The 20855-nt window shown below is 36.6% G+C and overlaps 1 protein-coding gene across 1 annotated transcript; it reads left to right on the top strand.

The window, feature by feature from the left end:
• Positions 1-1397: 1397 nt before the first annotated feature.
• LOC148820195 (NLR family CARD domain-containing protein 4-like) lies at positions 1398-12486 on the top strand. Its single transcript, XM_088934355.1, has 9 exons — positions 1398-1557; positions 3391-3437; positions 6229-6489; positions 6578-8560; positions 8712-8804; positions 9202-9372; positions 9879-9971; positions 10065-10232; positions 11440-12486. Coding segments are annotated over exons 2-9 (3132 nt in total). The 5' UTR covers positions 1398-1557; positions 3391-3436; the 3' UTR covers positions 11802-12486.
• Positions 12487-20855: the final 8369 nt, after the last annotated feature.

Here is a 20855-nt window from a genome sequence, read left to right as displayed (position 1 = left end):
CTTATGCTCTTCCAGTACTTTGCGGGTTTTATCCATCTAAATGGGTGTTTGCAGTATTATAAAGATATGGAAAGCATTCTAAAATTAGAACAACCTTGTGCCTCTCTATAGACTGCTCTCTGTTTTCATTGGATATGAAACAACAAATTAATGCTAATGTTTAATTAAGTAAAGGAACAAGTAATAGGTTTATTCCATGCTGAAAAGAGAAGAGAGAAAACACAACGTTTCGGCTGTGAAGCCTTCTTCAGGTGTGAGGGTTTAATTAAGTAGTTTGGTTATATCCTAATGAATGCCATAGAGGGATTAAATATGTAGAGAGAATTTGCTGTGGCCAGCCAAACCCCCCAAAATACCCCCAAAAAACACAGATGCAGAATCTATAATGAATTCCAAGATATTTCTGAGTGTATTTCACAGCAATCATATTAAATCTGTTTTACTGGCCCAGGTCTGGTTATACCATGTTGGTGAAACTGCAGACTATGGTTGTTTAATTTGACTAAACTATAGGAAAATCATAATTAGAAGGGTCTTTTTACAAGGGTATTCTTTTAAACGTTGCGACAGTGAGCTATTTATTTATATATAAGAATAGTGTTGTTTATACTTGAATATTCCACCTTTCTGTTATAATGTAATGTATTACTAAAGGAATTTAATCTTACTGTAGGTCAGTGCAATCAGCTTATATTAAACAACAGCATTAGTTTGTGGAGATCAACAAGATAAAATCAACTAAAATTATAATGCACAAAGATTTTAAATCGTAAACCCATGAAATGTGCAAGGTAATGAAAAAACGTACACGCAAACACTTTTTATTATCCAGCATTACTTCAAGCTAAAATTCTAACGAGTGCTGTACAGTATCTGCATTTACAATTTGGAATTAAAAAATGTCTTCTGCATCGCTTAAACTGCAAGCAAAGAGCAGTAACTTCACGTGTATTATTACATTGCATCAAGCTATCTTTTCGTTCATACATGTCGAACGTTGAGAACGACTTTGCCCGTTCTTAGAGTTTTAGGGTACATTAAAAACATACTATATAATAATGTAACGCCGCAGTAAACGTATTATACTGTACATACTGTAGTGACAATATCTTAAATTGGGTGAAAGTCGGTTAAATTTGTAGGGTGACGACTGCAAGCAAAGGAATGCGTAGTAATAGTAAAATCTTATTTTCAAAGCTCAGTACATGTAGAAATGGTCATATTTAAGAGGCTTGATAAATCAATACCTTTAAATACTAAAGGTTAGAGCTGCAATACTACATACTGTAGTGTTACTGCCAAGATTTCTTCAGGGTGCTGTTGTAACAGGGATTTCCGGGTTAAACCTTATAGTATTGTGAAAGAGCATTGGGTTTCCCGTACTGACAAGGAGGAGTGTCCAGTCATTTGAGTCATGAAAAGTAGCAACTACTTACTGTAAACCAATGTATCCAATACAGCAAAAAGTTGCATAAAACCTTCACAGTATTTATGTTTAAAACGATAGCAGTCTTCAGCATCGAAGATGTAAACAAAGTAGTAAACTGCTCATGCCAAGTAAGTTATTTTTTAAAAAAACCTAAATGAAAATGTTCTCTGTTAATTTCTTTTTTTGTATTTCCGGGTCTAGGGTTTGTTAACACTTGGACACAGGGATTAAACAAGTCTAGTGGCTGTTTGTAGATTTTGCTTTACTGCTAGTACTCATGCTGTACGTACAGTAGAAAGGTTTGTAGCAGTACCTCTCTACAAAATGGACAAAAAAAGTTATGGAATCAAAACTATGATCGAAAGACATTTGTTTTGCTTTTGAAAGAGATGGATAGAAAAGAGAAGTAGTGCTTTTATGGGTTTATATATAACGTTTAACAAACTATTTAAAAGTAGTAGAAACTGACATTTTACCACGAATTAAAATTGTTTATATCTATTTGACCATTTTACTTAATTTATGTTTTACGCCGTGATTTATGAAAACCTCATGGTTTAGAGGGTTATCGTGAATGAATGCTGTGACTGTTCGGAAGATTCGGATGGGGGGTAAACTTCTCCCTAGTGATACTGTAGCCTTTTAAAAGCTCTGGTGTACTGTAGGTTCATAGGGACACTTTATACTGAGATACGAAATAGGTTATTATGGTATTTCTACAATACATTATAGCCCCACCTTGTGGTGGATTATTTTTTTTTAACATTTGTTAAATTAAAAATATTTATATTTTTTATATCATTTTCTCGGATGTTCATTTAACAGTGAAATCTTATATACTTTGACTTGGGCCGAACAGGCAGTTCAATGATCTCGATTAGCCTCATTGAAGCCAGTTTTATTTAGTCTTTTCTGGAAGGGGGGGGGGGGGTAAGATCGATATCCGCCCACTTCAAAGGAGGATTGTTTTATTTAGATACAGTCCATGTACAATATTCAATTTTGTGTCTTTAAACCTGACTGATTAAAAAGGTAGTTCAGTGGGTAGCTGCGTCAGCATGCGTAGGCTGCAAAGGAACAAGTAATAGGTTTATTCCATGCTGAAAAGAGAAGAAAGGAAACACGACGTTCCGGCTCCTGATTAAAAAGATATCTATTCTAAAGTAAAAATCTGTCAGAGTTGGCAGCATTCTTCCATCACAGTTACTGCTACAATCTTGCAATGCTACACTTATCAGGCAACCTTTCAATATTGGACCTTTGCTTAGATCAATACTTAATTGGGAATCTCTGGATTTTTCTGATTCTTGTCTCCAATTCTCTTTTCACTGTATTGACAATGTAACACTTCTGCTGTGAGACCCTCCAAACCAGTCATCAGCATATGTCTCTTTATGTGTACACGGTAATCGTTCAAACCAATCCTGAGAGCAATTTCTATCCCATTTCTTCAGTCTCTGCTGTCACAAAACAGGTGATACAGGGAATGTGTTTAGCATACAAATGATCCAATATAAATTGCAAAGTTGGAAAAGTTAATGAAGTGTCTGGACAGACATGCTGACCCAGGATGTAACAACTTACAGTAAGGGAAAGGTCTGGAGTAGATGTAGCTGTTTTAGAATTTCAAGTCTGCCTTGGAATTCCTAAGGAATAGGAAATATAAGATCTTTTATGAAGAGGCTCAGGGCAGAAAGAGGCTACAACTAGACTCAAAGCCACTGTCTTTACCCAGGGAACAAAGCAAAATGTTTGTTTTGGGCTTCTTGACACTACATGCTAGTAAATTATATTTTCTTGCTATTGCTGCTCTTTGTAATAAGATCTGATCCACCTCCTCAAATAGCGGAAGAACAGGGGTACAGTCAATGACATGTTTAAAGGTCAACAATTACACATCATGCATTTTATAACTTGGCAAGTAACTGTGTTGGAATTATAACTTGTTTTTCATTTTATAGATTTAAGCAAAACTGCCTGACAGATTAAGCAAGATACATATACACAAGTAAGTAAAAGATATTGCTTAAAAGTATTTAATAAACTGCTGAATGGATGGTCTTTCTTCTTGGGCCTTTTATATTATGTTTTATTGTGGTGTGCCATGCCATGACCTAGGTTATGATTTTGTTTATAAGCTTTATTTATGCTTATAGCCTTGGTGGCTGTGAATAATGTGTGTTCAGCTGTTGGCTTTGTCAACCCATATTGGCAGTTCTCTGCCCTACTCTGTCATTGTTTAATGAGCAGAATTGTAGGGGTCAGTGCATGAGTTTTAAATTTTAGCCTTCCCTTCTTTATGCATTAATTTAATGAAAAATATTATATAAGCTAATACAATAGACATTTCACTGATATTATGATCATTAAGAACTTTATAGTGCAATTTAAAATGTACTGTAATTACATTTTGACATTAATAAAAAAAACTAATTAATGTTCACCTACACATAGCCCCATCTAAGCATTTTATACATTTTTCTCACTCAAACTTGAACCTCATTATTAGTGTTGTCCCTCCTATTTCTATGGAGACTAACAGGTTACTCCAGTCTAGCTTTTATTAAATTTGGAATACCTCAAGGCAGCTCTTAAAAGGACAGAACAATTTTCACCTTAGCACCAAGTTGCACCAAGTAAGAGATGCAATAATTCACCACACAGTTCTGCATAGTTTTAAAATAGGTTAATAATGAAATTCCCCAGTGAGTCATGGAGAGAGATTGTCTTATCAAACATATCCCTGAAGCACACATATTTCTCAGCCCCTTTTTAGACATTAACTACAGCCAACAGTCCAACTGTTTGTGTTATCATACTGTATAAATAATTTAATTGCTGTTTAGCCCCTGTTTTAACCTCATTTTGCTTACACAGTCACTTCATGGTAATTTGAGAGAAATAATTTTGTAATCAGAATTTCTTACCTGAGTTTGTATGTTCTCCTTGGGGGTGGTGGGTTCCATACAGGTGCTCTGATTTTCCCCAAAGTCCAAAAACATAGTGGTGGGTTAATTTGCTTCTGCGAAATGTGGCCCTGGTGTGAGTGTGTGTCTGTGTCTTCCTGCCCTGGCGTCCCATCCAGGGTGTATCCCACCTTGCTCCTGTTGCTTGCTGGAATAGGCTCCGGCTTCACCGCGACCCTGAATCGGAATGAACGGTTAGAAAGTGGATGGATATATATACGGTACATACACGCAGTCTTTCCTTGGTGATAACAGTTGATTAATGAAGTGATGACTGTTGATTGGTCATCAATGGCTACCTCATTTTCTAAATCTGTTTACTTCTTTAGACAGTTTGTCTGGATGGAATTGCATTTATGGAGCACTTTTTATTCCAAGGGATCCTAAAGTGCTTTATGCATAGATTGGGAGCACTCAGGTCTTACTCTAAACTTTGATATAATGTGTATGAATACAGTATACAGCTGGGTTTGAAGTACTTGGTTTCACATACTGTAGCTGTTTAAACAACTAATTGATTATCAATGCACAGACACAGTGGGAATGACACTGGATCGGATGCTTACTGTAGTCTAATTACATTATGTTGCATTAGTGCTGTATGAAACAGTCATCCTAAATGAGATAAATTCTGAAATCCAGTTTATTGCACAGGGGTAATGTTAAAGACTAACCTTTATTTACTATTCAAGAGCCGAAACTGATTTTATAAAGCAAATAGTTCAAGTAAGGGCTCAATAAATTAAATTAGAACTCAGTTGGAACAAGATCCAGAAAGCACAGAGTACACCAGGACCAGGACTGGAAAACGCTTCTTACAGGAGTTTAAAATCCTAAATAGTAATACCTTAAGAATAATTTGTAAATCGCCCTGGTGTGTAAACAAAGTAAGAAATTTTGTCAGCACTATTGGTATACTGTATTACTATTGTTTATGCTATGAGCAATATTTATGATGTTTACTCAACAATTAAAATTAAACATACTGTAGTGTGTCATTTAAGTATTTTATTTAAACATTATTTTGGTGATATGTTTTATTTATCTCTGTATTGAAACATGGGTTTAAAAGATGTTTAGAAACTTAGTATCATTCCTAATCTTTTTCATTTTTGATATTTTTTTCTAGACCTTTCAAAACATTTGATGTTGTTTGTGAGTGGCATCACAAGGCAAAAGTTTTTGATTGCTGTAGTGTCATTTCACTTTACTGAAATTATTGAAAGCTGAAAGGACCTACAGTATATCACAAAGATCCAGTGTGCCTTTGCAAATGAACCTTTTTAAGTGATTTTGCTCCACTGGGCCTAATATGCATTCTGCCCTGATCAAACGGTTTTTCAGAGTTAGTGATTTCCCTTTTTTTGTACCAGTTTCGTAGCAATTGGAGGTTTCACATATCCAAGCAAACCAAACTCCACTTCGATTCACATCAAACAAACAAATGAATTAGGTGTGAAAGTGCCCTATTGGTTTCACTGTCTCATTTATTCCTTTTTTGCTTACACGAATAGGTGTGTTATTCACATAGCTTGTGCGTAACACTTGCTTTCCCCCTCTTGCTTTCATTGGTCATGTTCTTTTCATCACAGGCTAATTACATTTTCTAAATAGGTAGAGGCACTTTTTCAAGCTTTTGTTACTAAGGTAGCTCTAAAAAGAGACATCTTCGGTTTCATACAGAGTCATATATTCTGTATTGTCTATACAGAGTCATGGAGTCTATATTGATTATTGTTCTCATGTGCAGGTACATCCCAAGAACGTATTCTGTGTTTAGACATTGAAATATAAATAAGCTTGATCCTAACTATAATGTTTGCCCTTCTTCAGTGGATTTCATCAGGAAAAACTATGTGGAACTTATCAAGAGGATGGGAATAACAATTACCCATCAGATTGCAGATCATATCTATAGCAAAAGTGTCATTGATCTGGAGGAGAAAGATGAGATTTACTGTGAGAAAACTGGTCCAAAAGCAGCTCGCAAAATCATTGATTTGATTCAGCAGAAAGGGGAAAAAGCTTGCAGACTTTTTGTTGACTGCCTCAAAGATGAAGATGTCTTCTTGTTTGAAGACTTGCTTGGGAGATGTAAGTCATACTTACAAATATTTAATTAAACACTTTATTCAAATGTGTTTTTCGCAGTAATTGATTTATCTTTTTTTGTACCATACAGTGGCATTGCCTGAAGTACCAACGAAACAGAACATAGACATGATGGCAGAAGATTTAAAACACTTGTATAAATCAGCATATTTCCAAAAGTTTCACCCTTTGGGGGAGGACATAGACATTATTTTTGATTTGGAAACAACATTCACTGATGCACAGTTTTGGAAAAAGGACATATGGAATCAGAGAAAAGGCACTATGACTCTTTTGCATTTTTTGGGTGAGTTCAAGAACCCAACTGTCATTGAAGGAGGAGCCGGCAAAGGCAAGACCACTCTCCTGAAGAGAATTGCAGCACTTTGGGCTTCGGGAGAAACCTCAGTGCTGAATAAGTACAGGCTGGTCTTTTTCATAAGCTTGAGTGCTGCAGAAAAGGAAATATATGAAACAGTTTGTGAGCAGCTGCTCAGAGTGCCCTATGATATTGACAAGGAGACCTTTCAGAATTCTTTACGGTTCTTGAAAGAAGAGGTTCTGTTCCTTTTGGATGGATATGATGAATTTAAACCAGAAAAGTGCCCGGAGATAGAGGACATGATCAAACATAGCTTTCGGTTCAAGAATACGGTAATTGTGACAACACGCACTGAATCAGTCAGTAACGTGAGGCCCATTGCTGAAATCATTGCAGAGATTGGGGATCTCAGTGAGGAGAACAGTAAGGTCATTATTAGAAATATCTTGGGTCCTGAACTCTCTAAAGACCTTCTGCAGCAACTCGAAAACTCAAGCACCATGAAAGAATTGATGAAGACACCTCTATTTGTGGTCATAGCTTGTGCCATCCGGTTGGGTGACACCAGCATCATTCCTAAAACACAGACTGTACTTTTCCGTACCCTTTACGATCTGATGATCTCAAAGAACCAGTACAAAATTTCATTTATGACTTCGGAAACAGTTCAGGAGAGCATCAACATATGTGGGGATCTAGCACTTCAGGGAATTTTCGAGCACTGCTTTGAGTTCTATTTAAGAAAAGAGCTGCACAGTGAACAAGAGGATGTTCTACTGAAATCTGGACTTCTGAACAAGTACACTGCTCAAAGGATGGAGCCTGTCTATCGTTTCTTTCATAAGTCGTTCCAGGAGTACATAGCAGGAAGGAGACTGCATGGACTATTAACTTCAGCCAAAGAGTCAGATGTGAAGATGGGGTACCAGTACCTGAATCAGATTGATAATATTTCAGATATTTCTTATAAATACTACAATTTACTGATGTACACATGTGGGTCTTCCACACAAGCTGCTAGCATTGTCATTCAGCACATGGCAAATGTTAAAAAACATGGAAGACTGTTGGGCACCCCATTAGAAACTGAGAGGCCGCATGTTCCTTCAGACAATGACCAGGAACAGATCTCACACAATATGGAAGAACTTCACAAGCTGCAGGAAGTTAGCATGGAGAGTTTTGTAAACTGCGCTCTTAACTTCTTTGCAGAAAGTCTTTCAAAATCTGAGCTAAGCGCGGAGTTTGAATTTTTCTTTCAGAAAAAAAAGCTGCACATCAGCAGCCAGAGCATTCCAACCTGTTTGAGTGACTTCTTTCAATATTTGCCAAATTGTTTGACTGCTCTAGAACTCATCGAGTTGGAACTGTTTGGCAATTTGCACTGCAGTGAAATCCCAAATCAGAGCAAAAAGACATACATTCCAGAGAAGGCAGTGTCCTTGTTTTTCGATTGGAGTCACAGCCTTAATAGTATTGAAGTATCTTTGAATGATTTTCAGAGGTTATCTAAAAAAGATATAACATATCTAGGAAAGATATGCTGTTCAGCCAAAAGCCTTAGGCTTCTCCTAACAAGAAGCAAAGGTATAAGTGGAAAACTTCCTGATGTCCTCAAAATGTGTGAATACAACCTGAAGGATCTAGTTATTGAAGAAACTCCCTTGACGTTAACAGATGAACAGCACATTGTTCTTATGAAACAGCTTAAGACTTTGTATATAAGTGATCTGCAGACTGAAAGACTGTCAGGTTAGTATGTGTTATCTTTTATTTAAATGTTAAAGACATTTTAATAGGTGTGCATAAAAATTTCTAACATGAAGAACATGTTAATTATATTTTTGTGAATTAATTTATATTAAATTTGTTTCATTTATCTGAGATTTTCTGCTTATTACAGGGGGATTATTGGAGAGAATCCAAGACCTTCAGAACCTTGAGAAATTAAATTTAATTAATATAAAGATGGCTGAAGATGATGCAAAACAGCTAGGTAAATTTTAATCATTTTGCAGGAATTCAATTAAATCAAGGAATTTGAAAGACTAGGAATATGAATAGGTAAAGTACAATAGGACATTTGACACTGATGTTTTGTAAGCAAAGAGCTGGAATGGCAGCGATGTCTAATAATTAATAATTAGGTGGATGATACACTCTGCAATACAGATCATGAACATAAAATGTAGGTGTCTACTGTCCTATTAAATTAGAAGGTTTCATTAATCCAATCTTGTTTATCTAGTTGGTGTTATTTAATCAATACTGCATCCTCAGTTCAATAGGTACAATAAAAGTAGCATATAACTGATGAATCCATTATACTGGATTTCTTTCTTTTTCCTTATCTGATGCAAGAATCAACCGAAATGACCTTTGTTTTTTAACAGCTGAAGGAGTGAAGCATTTGCAACGTCTCCAGGAGCTGCACTTGGCCGAGCTGGAAGGCATAGGAAATGGGCTCAGGTTTATAATTGACGCAGCCACCAGTAGAGACTGCTGTCTGAAAAAAATGGTGCTTGTCAACTGTTGCTTGACAAAGGAGGCAGTCATAATTCTTGGTCTGTAGTTTTCTTTTTAATAAATATTTCTCAGGTTTCAGCAGTCAGTGTTGGCTACTGTATATATTAGTAGGAATGAAATATGTGTTGTTTCTATTATAAATGAATATATACACAATATATACTGCAGTAATGAAGGAAGCATTAACATCTGGTTTCAAGCAGATTTCCTCATACGAGTAATGGAGTTAAAAGGAAGTGTGTGGTACAGATCTATTTCACACTTCACATTATGTACTGTACATCTACAGTACAGTACTTGTCTCCGATACTCCTCATATTGGATTTCCAACTTTGCACTAAAAGATTAAATGGTTACACTACATTAGGCACCAGGAGTAAAAGTAGTTTTGAAAGGGAGCAGTAAGAAAAGTGGAGAGTCTAGACCTAATGATGCTAATATAATTATATCAAACTTATATATAAAAGATACTGCACAATGTGTGTTCTCAGACGGTAGGTGTAATGGTTTATAGACTTATCAGAAAGTTTCTTTTTTCTTTTAGCTGAAAATTTGAGGAATGCCAATAAGCTTGAAACACTTGATCTGTTTGAAAACCAGCTGGAGGAAGACGCGAGTGGCTGTGTGGATAAACTGAGTAGGTGATAAAGCAAAGTTGTAATGCACAGAAACAGCTACTAATGAAGTGGAGAATGCAGCAATGATATTTTCTTTTACTGTAAATCTTTAGTTGACAAGTTGAGGGCCCTGCCTAGCCTACAGACTCTCATGCTTCCATGGGGACAGAATGTGAAAGACAGCCTGTCCAAGCTTCTGGACTTCCTGGAGAACCTGCCTGGACTGCAGAAACTGGGACTGCAGAGCTGGCACCTCACTGATAAAGACCTAGAGCTCCTGAGTAAGTATATTATTCACACTGCTTGGGTTTGGCGTGAAAACTATAAACTCAACAGTGGATCTTCTCTTTTAATTGGGAACACAATTTGTATTCAGTTTAGTCTCATTAAAAGCTTATATGTTGTAATTAATATTATGCATTTGAAACCATCTAAAGGAGTCTTCACAGTGTGCAGACAGTTAATATATGTTTATATGTCTATCACTGCTATTACTAAGCTTAAAGCAATAATGATCACTCTTCAATCAAATTTTGAATCATTGCAAAAAGCTTAATAGCCTGCAGAAATTTCAGGGAAAAAATAAGCTAAATACAAATAAAAAAACTCTATTTTTTTATGCAGATACTTTGAAAATACTTCAATTAGTGAATTAATTATCAAAATCTGATGCTACTGTTTACTTGCATCTGTTGTAAACAGCTGTTGTATGAACATGAATTCAGTTCATTCAGTGGGCTGAATAAGAAATTAATGGTCTGGTTATATATGACCTGCTGATAGTCTTTAGTTTCAATGAAAACCTGTTAAAACAACAAAAGCCTGGTTGTTGAATTTAAACCGGAGTGGTAATTGGAAAAAAGATGGGAAATGGGAAGAATATTGATCTTCATGACATCTTGCTCTTTACCACGTTGTCTACTTTGGTCACAATGTAGCAGAACAATTGAAAAATAAACTATGATTCAGAATTACCTGAGAGAGTCATGTTACTATTCAGTCGTACACAAAAGAGGAATGAAACTAAACTGTTAACAAGCTTTAATTGGCTTGGTATTCATTCAGTTTGCAATTTTAATTATACACATGAGATATGTCATCTAATTGTTTCTTTGTGCTAAGAGAATATAAATGCTAAACAAATTTCTATCCTTCTCAGTCTCATGCTTAGACATGTAGTTTTGGGGAAACTACACTGAAGATATACATAGCAGCTGCCCTTAGAAAAATACCAGGAGTGTACCATTTTCGTTCATTTAGACGAATGGCCATTGTTGCCATACCATTATTAGAGGAACATATTAAACTCCTTAAGTAGGAAGATCATTCCTATTATTACTCTTATTGCTCTTTTATTGTTTATTTTAATGCCTTTTCTAATGCTTTTTATGGTAATATGGGAGTATGAGGCAAAGTGTAAGGCACATTGTAACATGTTGTGGAATAACAACTATGTATGTTCCTAAAACTTTTAATATTTGCCCTTAGGCTCATCAATCCAGAATGGTCATTTAAGGGACCTTCAGCATTTGGACCTGTCTGAGAATTGTGTGAGCAGCCAGGGCTGGCACAGGTTCCTCGGGGCACTGGGCATGTTGAAGAAACTGAGGGTTATGGACCTGAGCTCCAAAGAGGGCATGCAGCCCGAACCAAGACTGATCAATGACCTTGGCAAGCTCATATTCGAGCTCTCAGCACTGCGGAGAGTGGGGCTGCTGAGGTGGCAGCTGGATAAGGAGTACCTGAAATGCCTTAACAAAGGAAATGTAGTCTTTGGTCGTGAGTTTCAACTCCTAGTCAGCTCAGACTACATAGAGGAAGATGAGACTGATGAGGACAGCCATTTGTAGACGTCAGTATATATTTGGATCATAGCATGGGTTGTTTGCCACTGCCTGTTGGCATGCTGATTTTAAATGTTAGTTTATTCACAGTACCAATTTGCACACACTCCAATTTGATTTTGGATTATACAGTTGTATGAATCTGGCTTCAAATACAATATGGGCATTTTAGAATGTACTGTACTTTTAGATACGCTAGGTGATGAATACCAAAGACTAGAAAAGGGCTTGGAAAAGTTCTAGGCTCAAAGTCTAAGATCTAGAATTAGATTTTTTATCATCAGTGTTTCCGTTTTGTTAATGAACTGATATCTGTGATGTTGTTCTGCAAGGTACAGTATTCTCATGCAGCATTACTTGTGGGTTTCATACATTTACAGTACATTGAATGTTATATGCAGTATATGCCAGATATATAATTCTGCATTACTTCAATTTTTTATTTATTCTTAAACGTGTAACAACATTTTATTATTGTTATATAAAATCTGAAGTTGGCAGCTAAAAGTCTAAAATTTAACAAGGCTGAAGCCTTTTATTGCAGTTCTGGTCACTTTCTACATATTGTTGTTTTTATCAGTACTTTTATGTTTAAATACTGTATGTCATTGGGATTTGTAAAATCAATCATTTCTATGTATTTTTGTTTCACATAAAGTGCTGTTTGGAATAAAACCATTGTAATTTCAAAGTGCACGATGTGATATGCAAATCATGTTTTTTTCTTTGCTTGTTCAGAACCTAGCATTGCACTCGCCACCAAAAACCAGCAGATGTAAGTTTGAATTACCTGTATAGTTTAATACTGCAGCACATTCGCCCGGCGCTGCGGCCGAAGAGCGCCCGGCTGGGGTACGCGGTGAGAGGCAGGATCAGAGTGGAAGTGGGCAGGTCGGGGTTTAGGAAGGCCGCTGACCAGTGCAGCTGCCCCACAGGGAAACGGGCGTACCCCTGGGTGTTACTCAATTCAATTCAATTCAAGGTGCTTTATTAGCATGACCGATGGGTACAATCAGTGTTGCCAAAGCAAATGAAAGTAATGATATTTACATGAAACAAAACAAAAATAGAAGTAAAATAAAATCTACAGACATTTACAACAAAGACATATTATAAAATATTGACATATTCTGTAGGCGGCTGGAGCATTATTGGGAGACAGACTCACTGTTCCTCAGGCTGTGACAGGAGATCACATACTGGGCTACTCTCTCTGTTACTCTCTCTCTCTTCTCTCGCTCGTTCTCTCTGGCGGGCTGCCTGGTGTCTCCCTCTCGGCTGGGTTCGGGAGTGCCGGCTGGCAGGTGGTGACGAAGAAATCAAGCGCCGTTTTGAACTCCACAAGTCTGAGTCGCTGTGTTCGACCTCACCGAACCCGAATTCATTACAATACACAATGTGGTAATTACTGTAGAGTACTGTAGGTGGTATCGTCCCCATTCCAGCTGTGTGGTACAATAGAATTATCTGTTTAGTTAATAAAAAAACAAAATCAGTGACATGCTGTTGTTTGTAAAAATTCTCAGCAATATACTGTAACTTTTTAACAAATCCCAGGTTCATTCTTTGATATACTTCAAGCTTCTGTGAAAAATCAAAGCCTGTTTTGTGCTTGTACGGACATTACTAGGATATGCCTGATATTTATTTTCTCTCTGATGGTTTTCTCTCTGCATACAAAGTGCCCCCTTACCATCATTACCATCACACACTCTTTTAGATAAAAAAAACATACCTTAAAGGTTTTCTCTCCCTCAACAATGGAAGATTTAAGACTGATTATGAAGATCTGAACCTGGTCTAATATCTGACTAACAGGTTGGTCAGTAGATCTCGGTGTGCTAAAGGGAAGTCCCATTTGTGTCCCCTACAGTACAGATGACAAAAGTGAAGGTCTCTAGGCGACATCTTAGAGGCAGTGTTGTCATCCAGTCCTACTAATAGCATAGTAAGTGATGTGGAAGAAATAATCATTTCCCCCTTTGCTTCATCCGTCTTTTGAACCATTCAGCTGTGTTGTTGTACACTAGAATATCTACTGTATAGATTAGTTCATTTTTTTCTTTGGACTCTGGTTTGAATGTTTAATGAAGCGCTTAGGTAGTTTCCACTTTCCCTGCTATCAGGGAAGCGGTGTTTTAGGATAACAGTTGCATCCACCTTCATTTTGTGCACTTGGACGGACTGTGAACATTCATATAATTTAAACCTGATGGACTGTTGGACTAAAACAAGATGCTTTTGTGATTGAAAAAATATAATTATATTTTAATAGGATCATTTTTATTCACAAAGCACTAATTATTGAAAATCCCTTTTAAATCTTTTAGGAACCGTGCTGTGACACATAGCACCACAATAAACAGGATTTTTTAAGATGATCCTCAACCTGTTTTTTGCATTGGTACCATTAGGTGGCACTGTAAGACTGTGTAGGAGTGTCAACCTATTTTCAGTCAGTTTGTGCTAATTTCCCCTAAGAGGAAATTTCCCCTTTATTTTTATTTCCTCTAAGGGAATTTGTCTTGCATGTCAAGAGCTCATAAGCATACTGTATAACATTATAAACAATGATACGATACAACAACAGCACAATGCCATGATACAAAACAACATTTAACATGATCTCTCAATCAGTACTCAATCCAGTACCATAGAATTATCAACAATTAACTGGTAAAGTCTCTGAAACATCAACAATAATTAGATCCCTACTTGCAAACAATCTTTTTATTGTTACAAAATTTAATGCTTTTAAGTATAACTGAAGTAAATGCTCTTTTAGTCTTTTACAGGTATGTGGTACCTCTTTCCAGAGAGTAGGAGAGTATATTATAAAGGGTCACATTTGAATATTTAGAATATTAAGAGTCACTTAATAAGAACAGAGAAATTAAAATACAGTTCTGGACTGAGAGATGGGATTGTTGACTCACATAACCTCAACATGACATTAAACTATGAAATACAACTATAAAGTAAACAAGGGATGAAATGAAAGTTAACAAAAGAAAATAATAGGACAATCCTGTACTATAAGTTACTACGTAAGGCTTTCTGAACTCTTTCTTGTATCAGTGGTAGTACTGCAGCAATGCCATTTGGCTCTGTGGCTAAGGATCTGTGCCTGTGGCTGGAAGGTTACCAGTTCAAATCCCATGGCTGGCAGAGGAATCCTGAGAAAGACCCTTAACCCCAACTGCTCCAGGGGTGCTGTACAATGGCTGACCCTGTGCTCTGACCCCCAGTTTCTCTCCCTGTCTGTGTGTCTGATGGAGAGCAAGTTGGGGTATGTGAAAAGACAAAATTCCTAATGCAAGAAATTGTATAGGGCTAATAATTTCTAATTAAATTTAAATTAGAAAATCACTCAAGTGAGTCTAGCTATGATATTTGCATAAAGGCCATAGAGAGCCCTTTATTGCCAGTAAGCCACTCAAACTAGTGTAAGAAATGTATTTCAACCTGCTTCATTCAACAGAATGTTCCACCTAGCTGTTGTAGTATTAGTTACTTTCCAAAGACACTGAACTCAGACTCAAGAAACGGCCTACAGAATAAAAAGAAAGGGTGTGCCCTTAGCTGCTTTGGTATGTGCAAAAGTGAAATGTTCTCTTTTGCTTAGGAGTCTTGCCAACTCATAATAAAACCTTCTGTGCACATTGGAAATAGCAGGTTCTTTCTAATTAGTAGGAATGTGTGTTTATAATAGGTATACATGTTCCTTGGAGTTATTGTATGTAGCTACTTATATAAAAACTGCCAGAACCTACCTGGCACAGATATATCATTTTAATCTTATGAGTCAATTGCACATAACATAGATTTAAAAATATTGGAACATTTTGTACGATTTCTCTTGTAATTCTGCAAATGTCATTACAGTTTATCCTGCTCGTAAAACAGATGTTTGGTCTTATTTCAGAGGATGAAAAGAATGGCTTGAAAACATTTTGACTCAAAAAAAAATTTTAATAACTAAATAAAAATTCTGGAAAGTAAATTCTCACAATATTAGGACACATACAGTACAATCTATTGTCTCTGTACTATTCGTGCTAGCCAGATACTAACAGAGGCATACAATACTACTGTACTAATGTTGCTGGAGCAGAAGACTGCGATAATGTAGTGGTTATACAGATCTTTTCATAGTTTCATGAAACAAAGTGCAGATAGTTACAGCACAGAAAGTTAGGAAATTAAGATGAGGAAGGGGAAATTTACACAGGACTGGCAACATTGCAATGGGTTCTGCAACAGAAAGGTTACTCGGTACATCAAAGGAAGCAATTTGACTTTTCTAGATTGTTAGGTTACTCGTAACTAATTGATCCAAAGATTTCATCCAGCCGTTCATAAAAAAAGCCTCGTTATCAGACAACGTGTCTGAGCAGCCTATTCCAGACTCCCAGTCTTATGCAGAAAGCAATTTCTTTAGAAGAATTAAATCAGAAAAGGAAAAAATGTTCCTAACGTTGTAACAGAATGAAACGTGAAGGAGAATATGTCTCATAAAGATCTTCAGCAATCATTTGGAACAACCTTATACTGTACTGTATATACGTTCTTAAAAAGCAATCCAAGGGTTGTATTATAATTGTTATTTACATGTATGTCATTATAGAGTAATAAAAGTCATAAGATTGTCTGAAGAATGGCTTGTACCCAGCAGCCATTATTATGACTGTATTTCTTTGCTGGTCTTAAACTGGTTTAAGGAGGTTTATAAGTTTTAGGTAGGCCGTATTAAATGGGATCAGTCTGGCTTAAAGGGATCAGGTAGCATGCAAGGAATAAGCTGTTCTTATTCTTTCCCATATATTACAATATTATATCATGTAGACCTGCCATTAAAAAGAAGTATTTAGCAACATTGAAATTCCTATTGCATGGGAACTATAAATTACTGAATGATATAGTGAGCGAAGTACTAAATACTGAATTATTTCTTAATTTGAAATAACATGCTTTGTAAAAAGTGGGTTACAAAAACAAAGCAGTGTTATGATAATGTATCTAAAAAGCCACATTATAGCAGATTTATTGATATTCTTACAAAATTTGCACCATGTTTTGGAAAGTTTAATTTTTGCAAGGATTATTCACAAAATTAGTTAATAAGTTACATATAGCTATTCTGTGACTTTACTGTATGCATCTTATGCTTTGCTGAAAGCTACATATACACTTACTGTGCATAACACATTTCAAAAGTTTCTGCAAGATAGATATCTCCTTCGGCTTTGTAAGTTCACCTTAAGGGAGTGTGACTCAAGGAGTTGCTGGAGCTCTTAAACACTGATTCATTGCAGTTTGTATACTGTCCAGCTTTTGGTTTCTGATGATCAGACCAGGGTTCACCAATCAGACCCCAGGACAAAGTTCTAGACCATGACCTCAGCTGCCATTACTTGCTCCACAAAAGACTGAAATCACTGGTAAGTATTATGATACTGTAGCTTTTGTAGCCATGCTGCATGAAGCCATCAGGAATAAACTGCAGAGGATGCTAGCACATGGTGTCCTGCTACTGTATAACAATAATCCAGTCCACCAGGTCTGGGTTACATAGGGGTTTATACAGTATATACAGTACAGGTATGGCTTTGAGTAGTTACTATCTGTTTCCTTGACTACAGTGCATAAACCACAGGTGATGGTACTTCAGATTCTGGGCATGATTATCTTGCATAGCAGAGAATCTCTGAATTATATGTACTGCATGTTAATTGTAAGGCTGGGTTTTAAAAATCAAACAAATACAGTATAATCAAAAAGTATTCACCCTCTTGACAAAATGAAGTGGAGGAAGTGAATTATTCCATTCATTGTAGGCAACTACCAGTTTGAAAGGGCTGGTGTAAATGGACCACTCACTTTGTCCATTGCATTTTGGCTCAATGACTTGCTGTTAAGGGTTTGAATTGAGTCCACAAGTGATACTGGCAGTTGTATAGAAGAGAGGGGTGAACTGGTATGTTAGGCCTAATCAACTGGAGATTGCACAATGTAAAAATTAAAAGATTTTCAGTATTAAAAAACTATTGTTGGCATCGGAATTGCGATTGTGCAAAGCAATGCTTTATACAGCAGATACTGACTTTTTTACATGAAACACAAATGGTCTTCCCAACAGGTTCCCCGATTTCCAAGGCAAGGGATAGGCTTGGCACCCCACATTATCTGGATTGTTATGTTAGAGTTTGTAGATGATTATCCCTGAATTATTGTACGGCATTTCATATAATTGGGGGATTTTTACTGTCACAATAAATCAGATGCCTTTTTTGTAGTTTGTTCAAGAGAGTGGATTTTTTTTCTACTGACTATGGTATTTTCACAATAAAAATATTATCTTAGGATCTTACACCATTTGTTCAAGACCCTTTATTCTGTAGGACACATAAGAGGTTTTCATGCATTTCATTTGACTTGGACTACTTCCCATAGGTGGCATAAATGTGTTTGTAATTCCTCCATAAGTCTACATAATCAGATTACAAGAGAATGACTGTTACATATACAAATATCCACTCCTCTATGCTCTCTTTTCTTTGAATAGCAGCTGTGCACCAGTAATCCCAAACAGTAGCACTTGTGAACTTTCAGCTGCTTAGGTTTATCTTGTTTGCTCATTGCTAATTAAAATTCTTCTACAAGGAGCTTGGCTCACAGAGAGGTTAGACTGGACTCATATGATGAACTGCAGTGGCAATCTCCTTGAATTAGGGTAACCCAAGCATGTGACAGATATATGACCAGCTGGCACGCAATAGGACTGTGAACCTGCTCTCTGCATTAGCTGTGTTGCATGCAAAGGCCCTGGGCCTAGGCCAAAAGAGCAAGTGATAAGGGCATTTTCCCTTTCTCAGCATTTGTTCGTTTCAGTTCACAGAATACAGCTTCAATGTTCACTTTGGTAAAACGAGAGCTTTTGACAGATTGGCAGAGCTATAGTATAAGTCATGACCAAATGGTATGGCAACAAACCATTGTCATTTCTGCAAGTGAACCGTTTACTATTATGGCACCATGCCCTATACAAGAAGCTTAGAAGATAACATTAAGATAGCTTTGAATGAATTGGATTTGCAGGCCAACTGTTGTTTTGATGTTTTAATTCTGAGCATGTACAGTATTAGAGTATGTTGTTTGTATTTAGAAGAAAGTATCACATCACAAATTTAGCACATCTAACACTGGAGCTAATACAGAAACCGCAGTCTGAAACTTGGATGTATAAATGATACATTTTGCATTTACAGTACGTTTTGTTACAATCTTTTTGAATGCAATAGATTTTGTTATTTTGTTTCGATATTAATATTTTAAATACAGGTATGCCAATTTTGAAAACTAAATGTGCTTAGTTACCTTCCTCAATTGCTACAAAAAGTTTAGGATTTAATTTACTTAATTAATAAAATTACATAATCCTAGATTCTGTGACCCAGCATCACTTCTAAAAAATATTTAGAAGAAGTGCCTGGGGACATCCTTAGAATATTTCAGGAGTTTTTCACCAGCTGTCTTCTTGAAGTTGTAAGGCTGCAATAAAAGTTCGTACATGTCAGAAAATGTGCTGATGTTCCTTCAAAATATTATTTTTGCCCGATGGCTACCTTTTTGTCTCCTGATTCAGCATCGGCCTTTGATTCATAATTGCAGAGCTTAATAGTCATCACTTAAGATTTGCTGGAAGGTCTTCCAAGTGACTCACAGCAAGTCTCGAGGAAGATCAACTTAAACAGATCTGTGTAGAGGAGTGTGAAATACAAATCTTATTTTCCTAAAGGCATAATTCAGATTTAAAAAGTGAACCAAGGTGCATAACAATAAGAGATACTGTAAATCATTTGCTCCTGTTTTGATTTTAACTTGCTTTAAATTCCCATTGCTCAGAAATGCGGGAGTAATTCTCTTGCCCTGCTGATACCATTTGCAATTGTATTACAATTTTGGATCTGAACATATCTCTCTGTTTATGCACATAAGCTTTGAGAAAACCTTTGAGAAAGCATAAAGCACACAAAATGTAGGATATTGATTCAATATGTTTGGATACATTGATTGATCATTTGCGTTTCTGACCATGATACATACTGTATATACTCAAGTGACATTGGCTGCTACATCAGCACTAAACCACATCATTAGTGAGTGGGTTGATTGACAATATGTGATGAGGTGATTTAAGCGGCTGAGTATCAGGGCTTATAGAAATCAAGAAAGAAAAACCCGAAAAAGAACGAATCTGCTTATTAAGAGAACGCGTTTGTGTATTGGTGCGTACTGTGACATTTGCAGTTTCTAACTTGACAAGGCAAACGTTCTGTCAGGGATTGAGAAAGATATGAGAGCCCACAGGTCACAACATCTTGCTAGAGTTGATGAGGGGGTGAGAGTGCGATGGTCTGGACGGGAGTGTCTAATCGCTACAGAACTCCACTTACAGTGATTGATGGCAACCTGACTGCACAGTGCTGCTTTGATCAGGAGCTGGGACCTCCCTTGCTGCCTTTCCTGAGGGCTTATCCTGACATGACAACATTACAGCAGGGCAAAACATATCCCCAAGCTGCTCGTATACAGTACAAATGGCTCTCTTTTAAGATGAGAGTGTAACAGTTTTGCTGTGGTTCTCTTGCTGTGAATGTGCAGCATATGGGACTCGCTGACCAATGTCCAGGTATGTTTGTTATTGTGCTCTGTGAAAGCAAAGTAAAAGCTTCCCACAAGACAACATCTGGAACCTGGCAATGCAAAGCATCACAGAGGTACCCCAACAGTGGTCACACATATTGCTATCCTGCAAAATAATAACATTGAGTTTATCCTATGCTCTAATTAAATTATTATATGATACACTGTTTCATGAATGACAAAAAATAATGCTAAAACAAAAAAAAATTGTTTATGCATAATTGTGTATGTGTTAGTATACGCAAGCTCTTAACATTAATGTTACTGCTTTCCATTTATATGCACTGAAGTCCTCCACATCAACAATTAATCTTTTCTCAGTGGCAGCCTATAACCACTTTTTCATGTAACTAT

The sequence above is a fragment of the Atractosteus spatula genome, chromosome 15, assembly GCF_055471065.1.
Source record: "Atractosteus spatula isolate fAtrSpa1 chromosome 15, fAtrSpa1.hap1, whole genome shotgun sequence".
Lineage (NCBI taxonomy): Eukaryota > Metazoa > Chordata > Actinopteri > Semionotiformes > Lepisosteidae > Atractosteus > Atractosteus spatula.
This window is presented reverse-complemented; position numbering and strand designations above follow the sequence as displayed.